The 19,001-nt window shown below is 40.6% G+C and overlaps 1 protein-coding gene and 1 long non-coding RNA gene across 3 annotated transcripts; one reads left to right on the top strand and one right to left on the bottom strand.

The window, feature by feature from the left end:
• The first annotated feature begins 6,152 nt into the window (after positions 1 to 6,152).
• Positions 6,153 to 11,124, top strand: LOC107990040 (uncharacterized). 2 transcript variants are annotated; one of them, XR_001761580.2, is made up of 3 exons: positions 6,153 to 10,143; positions 10,291 to 10,524; positions 10,795 to 11,124. It is a non-coding gene; the product is annotated as an uncharacterized LOC107990040 (long non-coding RNA). The 2 variants fall into 2 exon arrangements; XR_001761579.2 differs by having other exon boundaries at positions 8,644 to 10,143; positions 10,365 to 10,524.
• Positions 11,125 to 12,488: 1,364 nt separating this feature from the next.
• On the bottom strand, positions 12,489 to 15,808 carry LOC103395500 (solute carrier family 46 member 3). The gene is made up of 5 exons (XM_025065860.1): positions 15,617 to 15,808; positions 13,936 to 14,821; positions 13,290 to 13,373; positions 12,959 to 13,115; positions 12,489 to 12,585 (listed from the first exon to the last, which is right to left on the bottom strand). Exons 1-5 carry the CDS (start codon positions 15,806 to 15,808, stop codon positions 12,489 to 12,491), a joined length of 1,416 nt encoding a protein of 471 aa, XP_024921628.1.
• Between the last annotated feature and the right edge of the window lie 3,193 nt (positions 15,809 to 19,001).

Genomic DNA, 19,001 nt, shown 5'->3' with positions numbered 1-19,001 from the left:
TTAATGTGCATATCAGTGGTTACGGTGGAAAGAGGAAAACGATTAAACTCCTCTTTTCAGGCATCTAGTTTCACCCCCCCGGTGTGGCAGTTAGCATGTAAGAGCCGGCGTACAGGAAAGCCTCTTGGCAGAGTTTGTGTAAATCCAGGTGCAGAAGTTAAAGAACGCAGTCCGAGAATGGAGAAAGAAATATAACGTCTTCAGATATGACATTAAAGGCTGTGGGAATGGCTGCAAGAACGGAGGAGGCGTGTGTGCACGCAAGCTAACGGGTAACATACACATAAACCAACCATACCCAGGTCATTAGAAAACACTCACCCACAGCAGACGGGCGAGTCAGCAGGGGTGAGGTTCACGTCCTAAATCACGCTGTAATTAAGTCTAAGGTTTCACTGATACGGTGGCTTTCATTTTGGACAAGCCGGGTCCTGCAGGTGCTCAAGGGTCAAAGGTCCTACTCAGCACTGCCTCTGCAGGCTGCAGCGAGGATTTTAACGACTTTCTCACACGTGTTTATTTTCACACACCTCCGTAGTGTGAACCGGGTTCTGTCCCAGAGCAGAGTTTTCTGCCTGGAATTTATTGAAACACGCTGCACTGAAACAAGTCTTTCTAAAAAAATATATAAATACATTGTTAGTCTTTCAATTGAATTTCAATGCAGGACATAAAGGGGTAAAAAAAAGAGCAGGTCTTTGAGGCAAAAGACTCCAGAAATATTAGAATATACACTTGGGATTCTGATAATGGGAGCTTTTAATGCTCCTGTAAAAACACTAGAGAGTAAAAAAAAAAAAAAAAGAACTTTATTGACCCCATACTTCGGTAATTCTTGTCTTAACAGCAGATCTGTTACAACCAGTACGTGGTTCCTCTGGGAATTGAACCCAAGACTCTTTACTTCCAAGGGCAACATGTTAAACACTACACTATAAAACCAACTAAAACACCAGGCCATGATTTTCAGAACAGACTCAGATGTGCTGTCACAAGATGTAAATAGGATGAAGAATAATAAAAATATAAATTTAAAGCTAAAGTTAGGCTTAGGTTTAGTCAATATATAAAATAAATGGTGGACAAAGTGGGCGCACGAGAGCTAACGGTAGCTACTGTAACAACAAGATCGAAAAATACCCTGAGAACATCTGACTGTGGCTAAAGAAGTCCTTGTTGAAACTGAAACGATTTGGTTGAAGACTTTAATGACAGACACCGGGAGACTTTAGGTACATGTTCCAGTTCGCGTTCCCCCGCGAAAACCCGGCAGGACACGGAGGTTATCCAAGCACTTTAGCATACTTATATTTTGAAAGAAAACTGCGAATTTAAAATAATGTATTTATTTTAGGAGGTTTTTTTTTTCCACGGTGACCAGAAATAGTGTTTGGTTGGGGTGAGTCGGACATTCCATTGATGGTAATGTAGGAATGTCAGTGTGTGTACGTGTGTCAGTGGTTTGCGAGCGTCGTCTGACCATAGAGAGCGCTGGTTCACTGACACCGACATGGTATGTGTCCAGCGGTTTCCTCTCAGAGAGATGCCAGCGGTCACTTCTTTATTTTGGCCTGGTCCAAACTTAGCTGAACTCTATCTTTATATACTGTACGTCGAGCTGCAGCTCGATGACAACTCAGATGAACCTGTGTCCATTTGGAGATTTCGGGAGACGGTGGGAAAAATGCCAAGATGTTTTCAACGCAGATGAACATCAAGCTGTACCAAACAAACCACTGACAGCTGAGAAAGTGGAGGAAAAAGAAAAAAAAAGCTTCTGTTTTAGTCTCATTCAGAGAATTGTGAACACGTGTGGCCCTGAGAGCTGTACTCCTACCTGGTATTGAAATAATCTGCCTCACAACGAAAGACAACGCTGGAATGTAAAAGAAGAAACACAGAATTTATGGTTGTTGTTCTGTTTTGGTTTCTACGATTAGGACTAGGATTTTACTGAGCTCAACACAATAAAAAAAAAAAAACAGGAAGTAGCCGATCCATACAACAATATTGGCTGCTCCAGGACTAATGCACTCCTGTCAAAAACGTCCTGACTCATCAAGGCCTCTGTCCAGAGCTGTATATTTGTACAGTAAAATAATTCTACCCATGATGCAAAGTAAGCTCGAAATTAAAAACCAAATGATAATATAAGACATCATCTAAACCACGTGTCAAACTCGAGGCCCGGGGGCCAAATGTGGCCCGCAGAGTCATTTTGTACGGCCCGCGGGAGCTTAAAAAGCATTTAATAAAGTCTAATAAATACCTACTAAATTAAGAATTTTTTTACATTACACAGCCCTGAACAACATTTGGGACTTAAAATATAAGATAAATTATATAAGATAAATAATAATCAATTACAGAAACATCAACCTAATAAATTAAGAGTTTTTTTAAGGTTACACAGCCCTGAACAATATTTGGGACTTGAGTAAATAATAATCAATTACAGAAACATTTATTAATACGTTATGAAGTAGTAACATTTATACAGTCTTACCGTTAGTCCCTTCAAGGCAAACTCTATTGCTGTGAAAATGAGTTTCACACCCCTGATTGACACCTCTGATCTAGCCCATTATCAAAACAGAATACAGACATCCTCATTATGCATCATGTCAATGTCATCATGTTACAGCCAATCACAACGTGCAGCGTGTGGTGACCCACAATGCAGAACTAGCTGACATGGGATGTAAATATAGAGGAATGTACAGTATATGTCATAGTATTCACAGTCTGGGGCGATGTGCTGCTGCCCACAGTCACTTCAAGTCAAGAATAGCAAAAAGGCAGTGAAACGACACCAGGACAAAAAATGTGCAAAGGTCAAAAATAGATATAAAAATGCCAGAGAACAAAAAAAAAAAGAAGAAATGTTTCAGACTGGAGCAGCAAAAAGAACGATGGAAAGAAAGATGATGACGTTACCGTTAGCGAAGCAGCAGCATCTCCAACAATAACGTTTGAAATAATAATGAACGTCTAATGACTTGTTTGGTTTTCTGCCTCTTTCGTGCATGTCTCATTTTACAGTGCAAATATATATCAGGAGAATACCGACATCATTAGCAAACTCTGAAGGCTGAGCCAACACGGAAAAGAAAAACAGGCCAAAATGTGACTTAAAAAGTTGCACAAAAAATGTGCAAGGTTGGTTTAAAAAAATGAACGACAGAAGCCGCGAAGAATCATTAGAGAAAAGGCCAGATATACACATATAAATATACTATATAATGGATGTACATATATACACACATCCACAAAACCATTTCTAAAAAAGATTAACCACAAAAAACCAACATGGGGAACTGAGAAGTGAAGTCCAGATTAGTTAATCTGTCACCATCCCTTCTGTAATCCTGGCTGCTAGTTTACTGCATTGTTTCCCAAAGACTGGGTTGCGATCCTCAGGTGGGTCGCAAGAGATGTTTTTTGGGTCGTCTCGGATCATGTTTCCCAGGAGTTTACGAATAATGTCTATCGACTTGGAGCACAAAAGTATCTGACTTTCTGACTGAAAAGAAAAGGAAAAAACTTGAACTGTGATGCAACAGCCATTAAAGCCATCATGTCCACATGTCTCCCTGTCATGTATACGTGCACGTGTGCTCCTTGTACTGTAAGGACACATGTTCCCTGTACATGTGCATTTGTGATTTTTTTTTTTTGCCGGTATCTCTCACATGAATCAGAGGCAGACGTGGAACAGATGTTGGAATCTGAGCAGATGGTAGAAGATACCGACCCCGTCCTGAGACTTCTGCTGCTGGTTGTTTCAATTTCTTCATACACTGCAGTGGGAGGAGGGAGGAAGGGAGGACGGAGGAAGGAGGTGGGGTGGAGGTTGTGTCCCATTCCTTTCGTCAGAACAAAGACAAAATCTCAAGGACGTCGCTGTGTCTTCACTCTAGCTGCAAGTTTCCTCCCCCAGAGGGAGCCGTCTTTGTTGCAGAGAAAGACAGGAAATCAGGAGGAAGCCCTCTGGATTTAACGTCACCCTTCATCCCCAACTTGACCGCTTCTTTATTTACGACAGCGCCGGATAATAATGGAGACTTCCCCTCAAATGTTTGGGTTCATGGCAGAGGTCTGAGAGACAGAATACTGTCCTGACTCAAATGACTGCCTTCACTGAAACATGCCCGCGGTCAGTGCCACACATCTGTGATGGGGTCGGTCATTCAGACAAAAGTGATACTGATAAAGGGGTCAGTGACAGTCGGATGTTGGTGGTTGTCCAACAGGGAGCAGATATGTTTTCCTTCCTTAGGAATTGGGAAAACGGGGGGAAAAAAAAAACCGTATTTTTCATGATATTATGGGTTTTATTATTCAGTAAAGGTAAAGGGATAAATACACTAGTTTTTACACGACATAGTCTACTGTATAACTCATCCTGAACTATAAAACATCCACAGCCTTAGTTTCAAAATAAAGCACCTCTCCAGCATGTCATGAATTTAAAGGGGAAATTGATTTAATTGTAAAGACTGATCAGTGCTGGGCAATAATATGTATTTAATACAATAATAATTTAATAATACTATTTGTTGAGTTGTATTTTGAGGACAAGGATGGACTAAAAAAAAAAATAGAAATAACTTCTTCTCTGCATCAATGCAGTCCGTGCCCTAGTGGTATCAGAACTGTGTTTCGGTTATTCAATAATCTAGTTTCGAATCAAGCACCAATTCCCTCACTGATGATTCTACTTCAATAGGAAAAAAAATTATCATCTTAAACCAAAAATATTTGATATATGGATTTATTTCTTCTTCTTTACATTTCTACTGCAGAGCCATAACCAGAAACCTGACGTTTGTGAACGTGTCAGAAACCAAACTAATGACAAAGGTCTATGAATAGACCAGTTAAAGAAAAAAAAAAGAAAGAAAGAAAAGAAAACCCATAAACGTAGTGAACGGCTGCACGTGGTAGAAACTGAGCTGGTTAGGAGGCGTGGGCTGGGTCACAGCGCCTCAGTGTTTGCCAATGTGGCCTAACAGGAGGTTGACTACTGGATCTGTGGTTCCTGTAATGTTAGACTGAAACTGAGGAGCTCCTGATTCCAGCAGATACAGTACCTCAGTGTGTGTGTGTGTTTGTGAACACGCCCCGACCGAATGCAATTAGTGTGAAGCCACTTAAGACACATGTTGCTGCTAATATACCCAGAGCGTCACTAAAGCCATGCAGGGGGAAACTGAGAGCAGGGGAAAGACCCACAGGAGGCAGTCAATAAAACTGTGCAAAGAAAACAAGGGATAAAAATGACAATTATTCTGGAAGAGCAATCAATAAAACACACTTTAAAAAAAAAAAAAAAAAAATTCCTTGTTTTTTTTGCTGGTACAGCCCTGATGGTTAGTGTGAGGCACTGGAGCAGAACGGTATTGATCGTCACGGTGACCTTCTCTGCCACTGCTCCAGAGCAGGGAGGGAGGAGGTGGCTAATCTTTAAGACCCCGCTTCAGCAGCAGACTAAAGACCTGAACAGTCCACTGCACACCAGACTGAGCTGCACATCACAGACTGAATTGTAATCACTCAGGTCTCAGTGGAGCAGCAGCAGCAGCAGCAGTAAACTACTGAAAACCTCAGCCGCCCGCCTCCTAAACAGGAGGCTGATTTGGACACATGTAGATTTCTGTGATCACTGAGACTATACTGAAGTATATGTTTGAATACCGTACTGGAATCCATGTATTTGTATTAACCTAGCATGGCATTTTTGGCTTATTAAACATCTAAGTGTTTCATTTGCAGTAGCATTCAAGGCACTGTCGACGCACAGAACATAAATGTTAGCATCAGTTTCTTTTAGATTTAGATTTATGCGTTTAGCAGACTCTTTTATCCAAAGCAACTTACAAGAAGAGGATTACTCAAGCATATGGTTCCTCTGGGAATCGAACCCAGGACACGCTGGGAACCGCTACACTGTGGAACCACACTTTTAGCCTCATCTTGGCTACTGGGCCGTAACCTCGACTCTAGCTTCACTCACGCTGACCTGGCTGTGGTTCTACCTCGTCCTCGGTGTGATTCCAGATTCGACGAAATAAAAGCTACAGTGATTAAACTTTATCCTCTGTGTCCGTTTGAAAACTCAATCTAACACATGGTCAATTAAACTGAGTGGAACTCTAACTGTGAAAGGCCTGTGCACGTGCGGTGTAAGAAGACGCAGCTAAAGATATGTGTGTGGGGGAGACGGAGACGGGGGGGTGAAGATGGAGCAGATTTGCAGGGTGGAGGAAGGTGGAAATTACACTGTTAAACCACTTCTGGAGACGGAGGCTCAGGACAGATGGATGGATGGATGGAGGGAGCAGAGGAGAAGGAGAAAAGAAGGGTCTGTGGTTGAGGCGTGTGCCAATAATGGTGGTTGCAGATCTATATTTGAAGCGGATCATAAAAGGCAGTCAATCTCTTCCACTGAAGTGGTGGAGAGAAAATAAAGGGGGAGTTAAAGAGGGAGGTGGGACGAGGAAGAGATGTTAGAGCTGGTAATAAAAAATAAAAAAGAGAAAGAAATTCAAAGAAAGAGGACTATGGAAGGAATGGGTAACGAGCAGGTAATGACATGAATAACAAACAGGACAAGGAGAGAAAGACACATAAAGACACAACTTTAAAAAAATGGGGGGAAATTATTAATTTGGTACAGAAACTGATCAAATCCCTGCCAAAAGGAAAGAAAATATCAAGAACATGAAATGTCCTAAAAGAAACCATCACAGAAATCACTGTAAAGTGAAGCTGGCACAACTACAGTACTTGCACAAAAACATAAATAAAATACACATTAGCAAGTATTAAATGGGGTTTTTTTCCTACGAATTGAAGTTCCGTCTTATACTGAAAATAAATGAAAATGAAACTCAATGGGTTTCTTTACAATAAAGTGTTTTTCCAAGCCTCTGCCATAATGCTGTAATACCACCAAGTACAAGCAGAGGGAGTAATGGTTGGTGAACGGTGCAACCGTGAACCAGCACCATCTATTTCAAGGTATTGAAAATGCATTAAGGTCAGGTGACTCTAAACCATCATTGGCTACAAATTCCAGTCAATGGTGTTTTTGTCTCCGTCCATGAGACTTGACCGAGACTTGACCTTCTTTGAACAGGGTTGGTCGTTATTGGCGGGGGCAACCACTTCTAAGAATCAGATCAGCTTTGTAGGAATTTCAGGCTGAGAGGAATTTTGAAGCATTGGCTGTGAATGTGTAGCCTTTTATCTACAAAAAGGTGGCGCTACAGAAAACGTTTAGAACCACTGGGTTACAGTAACATCAGGTGAGTGGTTCGTTTTCCTAAATGTAACATGGAACTCACTCCATCACAGATGCTGTACTTTGGTTTGTTCTGGGAACTGACTTTTCAGGTTCAAATCAATGATCCGGCTCCCACTGGTGGAGAATGTGTTTCAGGAACCAGAACTGTGCTGCTATGAAAGAGCTCACAGAGGAGTCTTTGGCGATCATAAGTTTAAAAGTAAACACACACGCGTATCACTGCCAGTAGAGCAGAGTGACCTCTAAAGGTGGAAAATAAGAGGTTTGCCAAGCGACCATCTACAATTGTTGGTTTGTTACGTGACGCACAAAAAACATTGAGAAAGTCCAGCGGGAGCGCTGCTGCAGGCTGGAAACCACAGGGTTATTTTGAGTGCAGTGAAACAGTCAAGTGACCATGAAGTTCATAATCCACCCAGGAAAGTACAGCGTTAATGATGCTCTGCTCTGTCTCAGCGGCTGTCACTGTGCCTTTTGGAGGAGGAACGCAAAGAAGGAAAACCGAGGAGAAACTGTTTCTTCTGAGACCAGTTTCATCGGCTCAGTGTCTGGGCCGACTGAAGCCCAAAGACGTGACAGGGACTGCGGTCAAACAGTGAAGGGTTTCCCAATGACTTCCTGGATGTGAGGGAAGGCCTTTTTTTCCCTCATCATGCCAAACCAATCTGACTTTTTTACCATCAACGCATCTGAAACCATCTCACAGTGCATGTATGCATTCATCGGCCCTATCTACACACTACTGTATTTAAAGCTAGCTTCTGGGCTAACTGAACATCAAACACATTATAAAAACAAAAACACAAAGACAATCATTCACACCTCTGATCAATTCAGCCAAATGTTTTGTAAACATGGACGAGAAGGTCACCGACACACATCCGGGCTGCGACCCACACTTTGACAAATCTTCTACCATCCAATGACTCTAAGGATAACTCAATGCTCTACTCTGTATTGTTAATATAAATATTAACTGAAACATAACATGGACCATGGCAAAAAAAATAAATCTGTTTTGTGAATACCGGCTGTGTAAATAAAACAAATCCACGGTGTCTGCCATGTTTGTTTCTCCCATCGTTTACATGTGATGTTCCATGGTTTAGTGGAGACACAAACATCAGATTCGTCCCACTTCTGCCTGCAGTGTGAATATACTGAAGTCCAACAGAACAAACGCACCAAGGTTTGTTTTTACCAAAACGTAGCTCAGCAGACTGAACAAATCTTCCGAGGGCTGGGTTTGGTTCCTTTTTTTGTTAAAAGAACTTTAAACTATATGCAGACGATTCTAAATCTGGAAGCAGGCAGCGCAGGGTGTGTAAACTAACAATGTAGACTGAAGACGAAAAAGAAAATGTTTTGGCAGGGATCAGTAAAACGTCTGTCGGGTAAATAAATAAAGATTAATGGCAAACACATCAAGAATCAGCTGCCGGTCCGATAATCAGATGAATCATCTGAGCTGGTGATGATGTTTACTGTAGGAATCCAGTGAATCTTTAAGTGATCAAATCATTCCAGAGTGAGGAGGGGGTTCTAATTTACTCTTTTAGCTTCAGTCGCACAAACCACCTCAAATGCACCCCCCTCTCCCCCCCTTATATTATAGTGAATTATCTTTTCCTGGGGGAGCAAGAGGCTGCGATAAAGACGGATCTTTCTGGATCAACATCAGACATCAGGCTAATAGTGATGTGATGTGGTGTGGGCGCCGATCATCGCACCGCTGATTCAGCTGCTTAGAAGCCAAAGACCCCCGATATCCCCCGCCCCACCCTGACTCCGCACTCCACCATACTCTGACAAACTTCCCTTTAATCCTCCCCAACCTCAACTCATGCCAGACGTACAAAAGCCACCAGCCCCAGCCCCAGCCCCTCACCCTCATAATTGAAGCAGAAACCTCAGGTTCGGTGCAGGAGCTGATCCTGCAGCTTCAACCTTCAGTCCTGGCTTCAATTTTCAACATTTTTTTATTCTCCATCAACCAGCTCTGAAAATGTGGAAAGGATGGAAACGGAATAACTGCACATTATGATCCAACGTCACTATGGTTTTCCACAAGGCAGATTCCTTAGCTGACATTCCATGTTTGAACACAGACAGGGATTCCAACACACTTCCACAGGACATGTTGGGCGCTGTTTCCCATAGGTACGAGAACATCTGCCTCGTGTTTTCACATTAGACCCCCAAGTGTCTTATCTTAACTGGGCAGATCAGAGCTCACTTTCTCATACTGTTTTTTTCCATAAAAGTTTTTTTTCTACGTCATTTGTAGGATTTTACAGATAAATGTACAGGAAACAACTCAAGTTAATTCAGAGCTGATAACTGGACCTCGTGATGCATCATGTGTGGATCTGTAAACTCATTTAACGTATGGTATTCAGCTCAGAGACACGTGAGGAGAACCACTCTATTTCCCCATATATCAACAATGACATACGCATACATGAAGATGCATTGCACTATTTTCAGACAAAGCAACTCAGGCCCCTGAACAAAAAAATAATAATATACTATAATAATAACAATGAATCATTATTATTATAAATGGTCAGAATAACCAACAACTGCATTCATAACACACAAAAACACAAAGCTGCACAAAGCTAAAAGAACAAATACATTCACTTCAGATTAAATCCACTAAAAACAGTTTTCAAAATGGCGGCCACCAGGGGGCCTCGGAAAATTAGCGGGGAGTGAGAAAAAAAGTAGCATAAAAATATTTTTTGTTTCCGTTGGTACGTGAACGCACCTCGTGTGGCAGCTACAACGTTATCAATCTGCTCTGCTAGCCTATAGCTAGCTAGCGTGTGTTTGTAAGTAAATATGCTAAACTAAACAAATTTGATATATATTTTTTTAATGGTGAATGAAAGTAAGAAAATACATTCTAAAGGTTAACGTTTATATACAGTTAATTCTTACTAAATTCTGCTTTCTACGTCATTTTCTTGTAAGTTTAGGAACATCTAAATTATGATTCAGCCTGTGACGTCGAACCGTGTGTGTGTACTTGGTGCTCAAAATGTAAATGTAGTACCTGGATGCTGGACTGAACGGAGGCAGGAGTCGTGGAGGTGTCCAGGAGCTGATGGAGCAGAGAGAGAGGAACCTGGGGTGTAATCCATGGTGGGGGGAAAAAGATGAAGAAAAAAAAGGAGAAGACTGGAGAATGACGTTACCTTTACCTGCAGCAGGTGGGGTTGATAATCAGTTGATGATCTCCCTGCAGGTGTGCAGACATGGAGGCGAGAAGATGACCATTTAGCTCAGGAACAAACTCAGAGATTCTGTTGTTTTGGTTTATTTTAACTTTAATATATAACAAACATAAAATATAAATATTTATAAATATATATACCAAGTGCTGACAATAAAATGCCATAGTTGTTTTGTACTTGTTTCCAATAGCTGTTCAAAGAAAGCCAGCTGATTTTTTCTTTTTTCTTTCTTTTTTTTTTTTTAAGAGTGCATGCGAGCACACACACTTTGTGGACCCTTGCATGTGGAGGACAAAGGCAGGAGGTGGAAACTTGGAAAATTGAGTCCAGGAAAATGAAATAAATCAGCTCTGTGCTGTGAGATGAGGAGTGTGGAGCTGTGACCAGTTTAAACTGGACTTTCAAAAAAAAAATACACAAAGAGAGACTGACTTTAATCAACGGTAATTAGGTCACAATGCAATGGCTGCGGGCGGTAAAAACGGGACGGTTTTCTTTCTATAGAGAACACGGCATGATGAGAAGGCGTTTCTTTTACCATATAAAGAGCTTTAGAAAAGTCTTAGCCCTGTTTGTTCCTTAACAAACGAGCTGCTTTTTTCACAGCAAAAGCAGAAGTGACTCAAGTTAAAATTAAATAGAAACCCTGAGGTTTTGTCGACAGGTGTCTCTGTGTAAATTGTAACCAGTGGTATTTATGTGTAAACGTCAACTGGTACCGCTTTGTACCGTGTAACCACCATGAACATAGTACAGCTGAGACGCTTTTTTAGTTCTATATTTACAAGAGAAGATGGAAAAAGTTAACGCCAGTAATTCAAAACAACGGAGGATATCGGCTGTTGTTTGACTGAACCAACAGTGACATCAAGCGGTGAAAAAAAGTATAATAAGAATCATTTTCAAGGCAGTTAAGCTATTGGACTACCTTTTGTGAAATATTTGTTGTAATAATAGTGTATTTAACTTGTATTCAAGTTTTATTGTTTACCATATTGTTTTTATTGGAATATACCTACAAATACTAAACAGTATAAATAAATAAAGATAATCCAACACATGTTTACAACTTATTTATTGACCATTGGTTATTATGGTGAAAATGACCACATTTTGTATTTATTGTTAACTCTTTTTTTTTTTTTTTTTTTACAATAAAGTTATAAAATACTCCCCATAATTCCCAATGATGATACAATATGTGCCATAGAAAGAAGTCAGTAAAGCCAATGTTTCCTTCTTAGAAATATTTTCTTCCTACTACTTTTTTTTGGCTTATTTATAACATTGACTCCCTGATATATATATATATATATATATATATTGTGCAGTGTACAAACATGATGAATTTACCGTGTAAAAGGTTCCTACATTTTCAAGTGAACAAGCAATTACATTAATCCAGTCAATGGTGTGCATCAAATAAAAACCTCTACCCAGATACCCATACTGTATGTGCATCAAATAAAAACATTTTAAAACCTCTACCCAGATACCCATACTGTAGTTACAGACAGTATAAAGACATTGCACTAAAAACAAGATAAAAGAAGAAAAAAACCAATTCAACACAATTGAATCAGCTCATTGAGTTAAGTACTTCAAACTGCATAGTGTACCATGTTCCTGTAAGTATCGGTGATGTCACTGTCAGGTGACCAGGACGTATAACAATAGTCTGAGCAAAAACTGCTCAAATGTTTTGACAAATCAGAACTGCTGCAAAAACAATCAGCCAGTTCTAGTACTTGAAGGTACTTTAATACTACAGGACAGACATACAGCATAACTGTAGGTGAATCTGTGACCTACAGTAAAACGAACGGCTTTTACAGCAACAGAAGTCAAGAATTTCTGTTTCGTTTTGTTTTGTTTATGGAAAATCCTTTCGTGGAGTTAAAAACTGACCTAATGAGTTTTTTTGTTTTGGTTCCTGTGGTTCAGTTGGGAACGGGACTGTTTTCATTCTCATCCTCTAGACTGGCCACAGGTTGCCCCTCCTCTTTAAGAACATCTACCCCGATCACACCCACCACTCTGAAACATGGAAAAACAGGAATTATAGACAAGGAAAAATGTAGATTTCTTTGAATTCCACTTATAGAATCATCATTCTTGGGGTGTTGGGAAACTCAAATAGAACATAAACAATATGAAAAAAGGAAGAAAATGTCTTTGGTAAAATTCAACCACCTATTTTACAGAGAGAATTTAAAGCCTCGGCCACAAGACACAAGTGTAAAACCCTTTCCTTGACCTTCACGTGACCCACAGCCTTGACAGTGGAGCAGGTCAATTCACAGGCAAACAGGAAACAGGGAGTGATTTTTGGTCCTTCACGATAAAGAAGGCTGCGACCCTAATGTTGTTTTTTTTTTAAGGTGCACAGAAACACCATGATAGCACTTACCCCAGGATAAAGAGCGGGATGGCACAGAGCCCTGCAGACAGCAGGAAGGAGAACCCAGAGAACCAGCCCACGGTGGCAGCATACACACTGTTGAAGATTGTACTGGACACACTGAAAGTTAACGAGTCCAAACAGGAGAGAGAAGCAAACAGGGCTCCTGTGGAAACACAGATAAATTCTAAGGAGTTGAATAAAAGTGTTTTGGGTTTTTTTTGTGTATTTTTTTTTTTTTTGGGCCAAACTGAAACTAGAAGTGTTTTTGCAGGAACTTTGCTCTCTGCAAACACGATACAGCCCAGTGGTTCATGACAGGCCCTTTCGACCCACTTACCCTGCTCAGTTCCGGGGATGATCTTTGACATCATCGCGCGCAAGACAGGAAAAGGCATGATGGACAAAAACAAGGGTACATGTACTGTGGTAACAGAGAAGCAAGAGAAAAGTTAAACCTCAAGTTTATGACTTCGCCTTCAGATACTGTCACTGCTCTTATATAAACAAAGCCTTTGATATAAGACAGTGTTTTGTCTTTTTACAGAGCAATAATATGTCATATAACAACTCCCCGTAGCCTGACTGCTGTCGCTCTGTGCTGTAAAAGTGCTTCAAATGACAATGTTGTTAATCAGTAACCAGAACAAATAGCCAGTAAAAAATGTTATTCATGCAATATTTGGTCTCCAAATCCTGAACCGTGTGTGTGTGTGTGTGTCCATGTGCATGCTTTGGATTCCTGTCAAATTGTTCTGATATGACTGAACTGAGATCAGATCAGACAGATCCAGTGTCTGGCCTGGGGGGCCCGTCCTGGTACTTACTTTCTGTGGTCGGGGCGTGATAATCAATACTTTTAAAATGTTTTTGTAATACTAATGAATCACATTTTCATGTATTTATATCAACATGTTGTCGTTGTTTAGCAGTTTCAGAGCCCAAAAACATTTGTCAGTACCGAATATGGAACTCTTTGGACTCACCTAAAAACATCATCAGAGTGGTTTTAGTGAACGCAATCAGGACCATGCTGATTACCGCAGACAGGATCCCAATCAGGACTATGTACAGCGGAGGCATTCTACAGTAGGTGAATAGAAACACTCCTCCAAAACTGACCAGGAACACCGTGGTGGACAAGGCTGAGCCATAACCAATCAGAATCTCAGTCCAGCACAGTGGTTCGTTGAGTTCAAACAGAGTCATCAAGGACATCCCACCCGCGTAAGCCATGTTGTAGCTGGTGAAGATCAGTATCAGGAGGATCAGAACCACTCTACTCTTGCCCCTGGTATTTTTAAACATCTCATAAACTCCGAAGATCATCCGTTTCAGCCCAGACCTCCTCGGAGAACTCTCTCCGACCAGCACAGCGCCGTGCGGCGCTTTTGTTACAGTCTCTTTTAGAACAAAAATTGCGTAGGATAAATTCAAACATTGAAATAAAGCAGAGGTCAGTAAGGGCCAGTTAAAGCCCGCAGCTTTCAGGAAGTAGCCTGTTGACACTGCAGCCACCCCGGTCAACAGACCGATCATCATGTCCAACCTGGCCATGCGCACCATGTTTTGACGACTGTCCTTGCACAGGTCTGCGACGTAGGCAAAACAGCCTCCGAGAAACGTTGCCGGACCTCCAAACAGAGAACTGAGAAAAGACGTGGCGATGAGCAGGTAGATGTTGAGCTCATAGAAGGAAATGGCCAGAAAGAACAGGGTGTAGAGCAACATGCCGATGAGTGGCATGATGATGGTCATCTTACGTCCACCCCAGTCGCTGTAAGTGACCAGCAAGAAAGTGACGATAAGCGAGGGAATTACGGTGAAGAGCTGGGTGTAGAGGGAGAAGAGCGACGCATCCCGTTGTACCTCCTGGACACAAACAGAAGGAAACAAAGAGAAAAGACACACATCAACTGATGTTGTCAAAGGTGTAGTCAAACAACCAGAAGCAGAGAGTAAACAATACAAATGAAGAGTGCATTTTTCGGAACAAGACATGTTTGGGTGTGACTACATCCTTTTACTGGTGAAAGGAACCGACTCTTTACACAGAACCTCAGCTGTAGAAGGATGATATTTCTGTTTGTGGTTTCTTTCACTTCTCTGTGAGGTGTCATAATGTCATCAAACTAGATTTAATCTTATCCCTCATCATGCACCCATCAGTCACTCCGACTGCACAACCTGCCAAGATCACATTGTCCACTTACTATATATATGGCCTGCACCATCCTTACATACTTTTATACCACTCCTGACCTACATATATAAAAAGGAGAGCTTTTTCTCACCAGTTTCTGTCATCAATGTTTTCAAATTTGTTTACAAAGTTATTTATTTATTTCCCTGTATGATCTTACATTCATTGAGCCGATTATGAGTATCTGCCAAGTTTAGCCTTAATGTACCCCTCACTACAGCTCTCCTACAAGCAGTAGCAGAGCGATAAGGGTTAGTTAGCATATCGCCAGATCATGCACTTGCTTAGTCATTACAACATAAGATGTTGCTCAACATGGATGTACTGTATCAGTTCAGGCTACGGGTGTAACACAGACAAAAAACAGTTCTGACGGGGCAAGATTAGAAGGTTTTGTTCAGTCTTCTTTGAGTGTTCTTGAAATGACACGGATGCTTTAGTGCATGCAGTGATGAGTGGCTAACCTCATGGAAGCTGGAATGGTTGCTGCTGTTGTTTCCTGCACAACTGGAGCTGTCCTGAGATACGGGGTAGGGCGTATTTGTCAGCTGTTCCCAGAGTCGTCGGTACACAAACTGCTGCACCAAAGGGTAACTAAGAAAACTGGAGAAGGCATAAAGAGCCACCACAGGCTCCACAAAATAAAGCCTCTTCATTTTTAACACCCAGGGGCTAGAAAAACAGAAAATAAAGACAGACAAATATTTAAAAACAAAAAAGGGTTAACACAGCAAAAATAAAACAGAGAAGGATGCACATGTCTGAACAGATAAGACGTTTATCTTTACGCCATACGTGTGTAGATAACAAAGAGTATGTACAATATGACAGTTCTGCTATCATCGTCTATTGTAATTTTTTTTAGTCCCTGTAAATATACAACTAGAAGATAAAAACGTGAACACAATGACAACTTTTTATGAAAAAAGAATATTCTAAGCAGGCACATTATGTTTGTAAGACTTAACTTGATCTTCTCGTTTTTACTTCCTTCTTACCCTTGACGACAGGTTTCACTGGTATCATGTTTCCTTTTTTCTGGTTGCATTCAAGTGAAAGTAAATATTCTTAAAACATGACATTCAGTCGTTGTACTGTTAATACTACCTGCAGAAGCACTGTATCCTCAAATCATATGACGTAAATCTATTTTAAAGTGAGCGATCGTCAATGCGGTTGTTATTAATCTAAGATTTCTTAACAAATGAATTAAATGATCAACAAATACTGACAAACAGTCCAAGCATCTGGTTCCTCGGACACAATGTAGAAGCGGTCAGGTCACTGTTCTCGGTATAGCGTTAAACTTTCCTCGTGAAGCCTAAAAAAACTAAATTCGGAAATAAAACTTACCTTCTAGCTCAAGTTCGCCGTTTCATGTCGTCGACGCCAATACTTGCCTGTTAAATAGCCTGCTTTAGAGGTCGCTTATAGCTCATGCATTCAATCAAAGTGCACTAGGTTGTTGTGAAGGGCTCAGGCTCCACCCTTTTAGATTTCTATTGGACAAAAATTTCCAAAAAGCCTGCTGATTGGACAAAATTAACCATCACTCGCAGGAAGGAAACACGAGACGGAAATACTGTAAATAATTTCTTTTTATTAAGAAAAAAAACATGTTTTAAGATAAAGACAAAATACTCGTAAACGAGCAGTTATTTTATTGATTTTAAACATAGGTTTTAGCAACTAAGAGCTCTGGTAAGCTAATAGTTGGGGAAACTTTACAAGGGCAAATAAAAAAAATAAAAGAAATAATATTCCGAAATAATCACATAAATGAATGTTGTACAACAGAAAATTATAGATATTTGTCTATAAAAACATCTAACAATTACGTCTCAGAAACGAACATTGACTCCCGTATTTCAAAATAAAAGATTATAGATATAATAGATCACCTACATTTTAATAACTCTGTTATTAACTCTCGGCCTGAAGGCAACCTTTGTCCAATATGAGGCTGGAAAACATTGACATTTTGTTATGATGATGTATTTGTTGTTTTGGTGCTTATCTTTTATCTGAGGTTATTGGTTCATGGAAGTGTAAAGACTTCATCGTATTGACAGGGAAGTAAAGCAGGAAAATGGTGGAGACGGGGTCTCCGATGATCTCAAGGTATTAATATATAGGTTATGTATTTGCTCTCATCTTCTCATCACAGTGAGTCAAACACAGATCATGTTCTCAAACGTCAGGAGGAGTAAATGTACAGGCAGAGAAATTTTGAGGATAATTAAAGATAATTGATCATTTTGAGGACTTAAAGATAATTGCATTACTGTCAATCAATGCCAGTAAGGTCTCATTAAGCGTTCTTTTGGCACAGTTAGCAAAGCAAGCAGTACAATTTAGCAATGATAACCTATTGTCACAAAATGAATAACTAGCAAGCTCTTTGCTTTAAATTCCCATGACCTCAGGATACTGTAACAATCACAAAATATATTCACATTGTGTTGTCTTCTGTTGTGTTGTGTTGTCTTTTTGGGACAATTACCATTTTTAAATATGTACAAAAAACAGCAACTGCACATATTGCAAGAGATCTCAAAATGAATCAACTGCTCAGCCTCAGCCTTTGCCATTTCTCTACTTTATATCTTTTTCGTTTACTTGACATGCTTTTTGTGTCATCGCTGCCACCCACAGGTCCGTGAGTATTTATCTTTTTAGTTGAAGTTCCATACACTCTTGATATAAACATCCCTGATTGAGAACCATAAGTCATTATGTCATATTATTTATCTCTTCTCCAGTGATGCCACCGTCTCTGACCACAATCTGACATCACAGCCATTTTGGTGACTCACAAAGTCACATGAAGATTGAAAGCAACTGACACTGAACACCAGAAGAGTCTGGATTTTCCAGGAAGTGGAGGACAACATATAGCTGTGTCCTGTCTGTTTATTATCTGTCCAAAACTAGAGCTGTATTTCTCAACTTTGAAACAGTAAAAATTGATTTTGTTTTTCATTGACATGTTCATACAGGACACTCTGATATCAAACGTGTTACATATTTACAGATAAACATGTCATTGGAGAAGATGGAAAAAAGGTCAGGCTACCTAGAGTGAACACTCAAGCTTCGGAGTGCTTGACCTGCACTAATGACATTACATCTCTGTGGCCCAACTACAATACATAACCAGAAATGGTCATTGCTACATTTCCATGTTCGTCTACAGTGGACAGGATGGTCATTAAATAGAATATCTTCCTGCAAAAGTTGAACAAACAGACATTTTGTCACACCTTGACAATTCTCTTGAAGGTCCAATGCACAAGAGATATAAATGATGGCCTTGAAAAGCATCCCTGTGTGAGCTGGGCCAATCATTATGCCTCAAATATGTCTCGCAAACTACGTGTTATCAATATACTAGATTACGACGACTATGACATTACCCAACATCTTGAGGCCCCACTCAAGCCACAGCAAGTTGAAGCTCCTTCATGTAGCAGCAAAGAAGTCTTTAGTGACTGTCGTCATAGCCCAGACGCTAACACTAAACCTTGCAGTGCAACACCCGGCGAGGATGTCTCTGAGGCACAATGTCCATTTCTCACTTGCCACCAACACATGTCTCCTGGAACTTCAGCAAGCCCTGAGACAGTGGACCCGGGGAAATACTTTAATTCGCCTTCTTCATTCAACTCTTCCCAATGCCAGCCACTGCCAGGACCTTTGACACGTGACTCGGCCGCAGAGACGGAGGCATCTGCAGCCGGATCTAGCAACTCTCTGTGCCAGATGTTTTGTGGTACCACCTCAGAGGCTGCGTCATCCACTGCTGCCTCACTCTTTGGTTCAGACCCTGAAGCAGGGCCCTCTAAAACT

Source organism: Cynoglossus semilaevis, chromosome 19, assembly GCF_000523025.1.
Source record: "Cynoglossus semilaevis isolate Cse_v1.0 chromosome 19, Cse_v1.0, whole genome shotgun sequence".
In the NCBI taxonomy this organism is placed as follows: Eukaryota; Metazoa; Chordata; class Actinopteri; order Pleuronectiformes; family Cynoglossidae; genus Cynoglossus; species Cynoglossus semilaevis.
The sequence above is the reverse complement of the archived record's forward strand: the minus strand, read 5'-3'. Positions and strand labels throughout refer to the sequence as shown.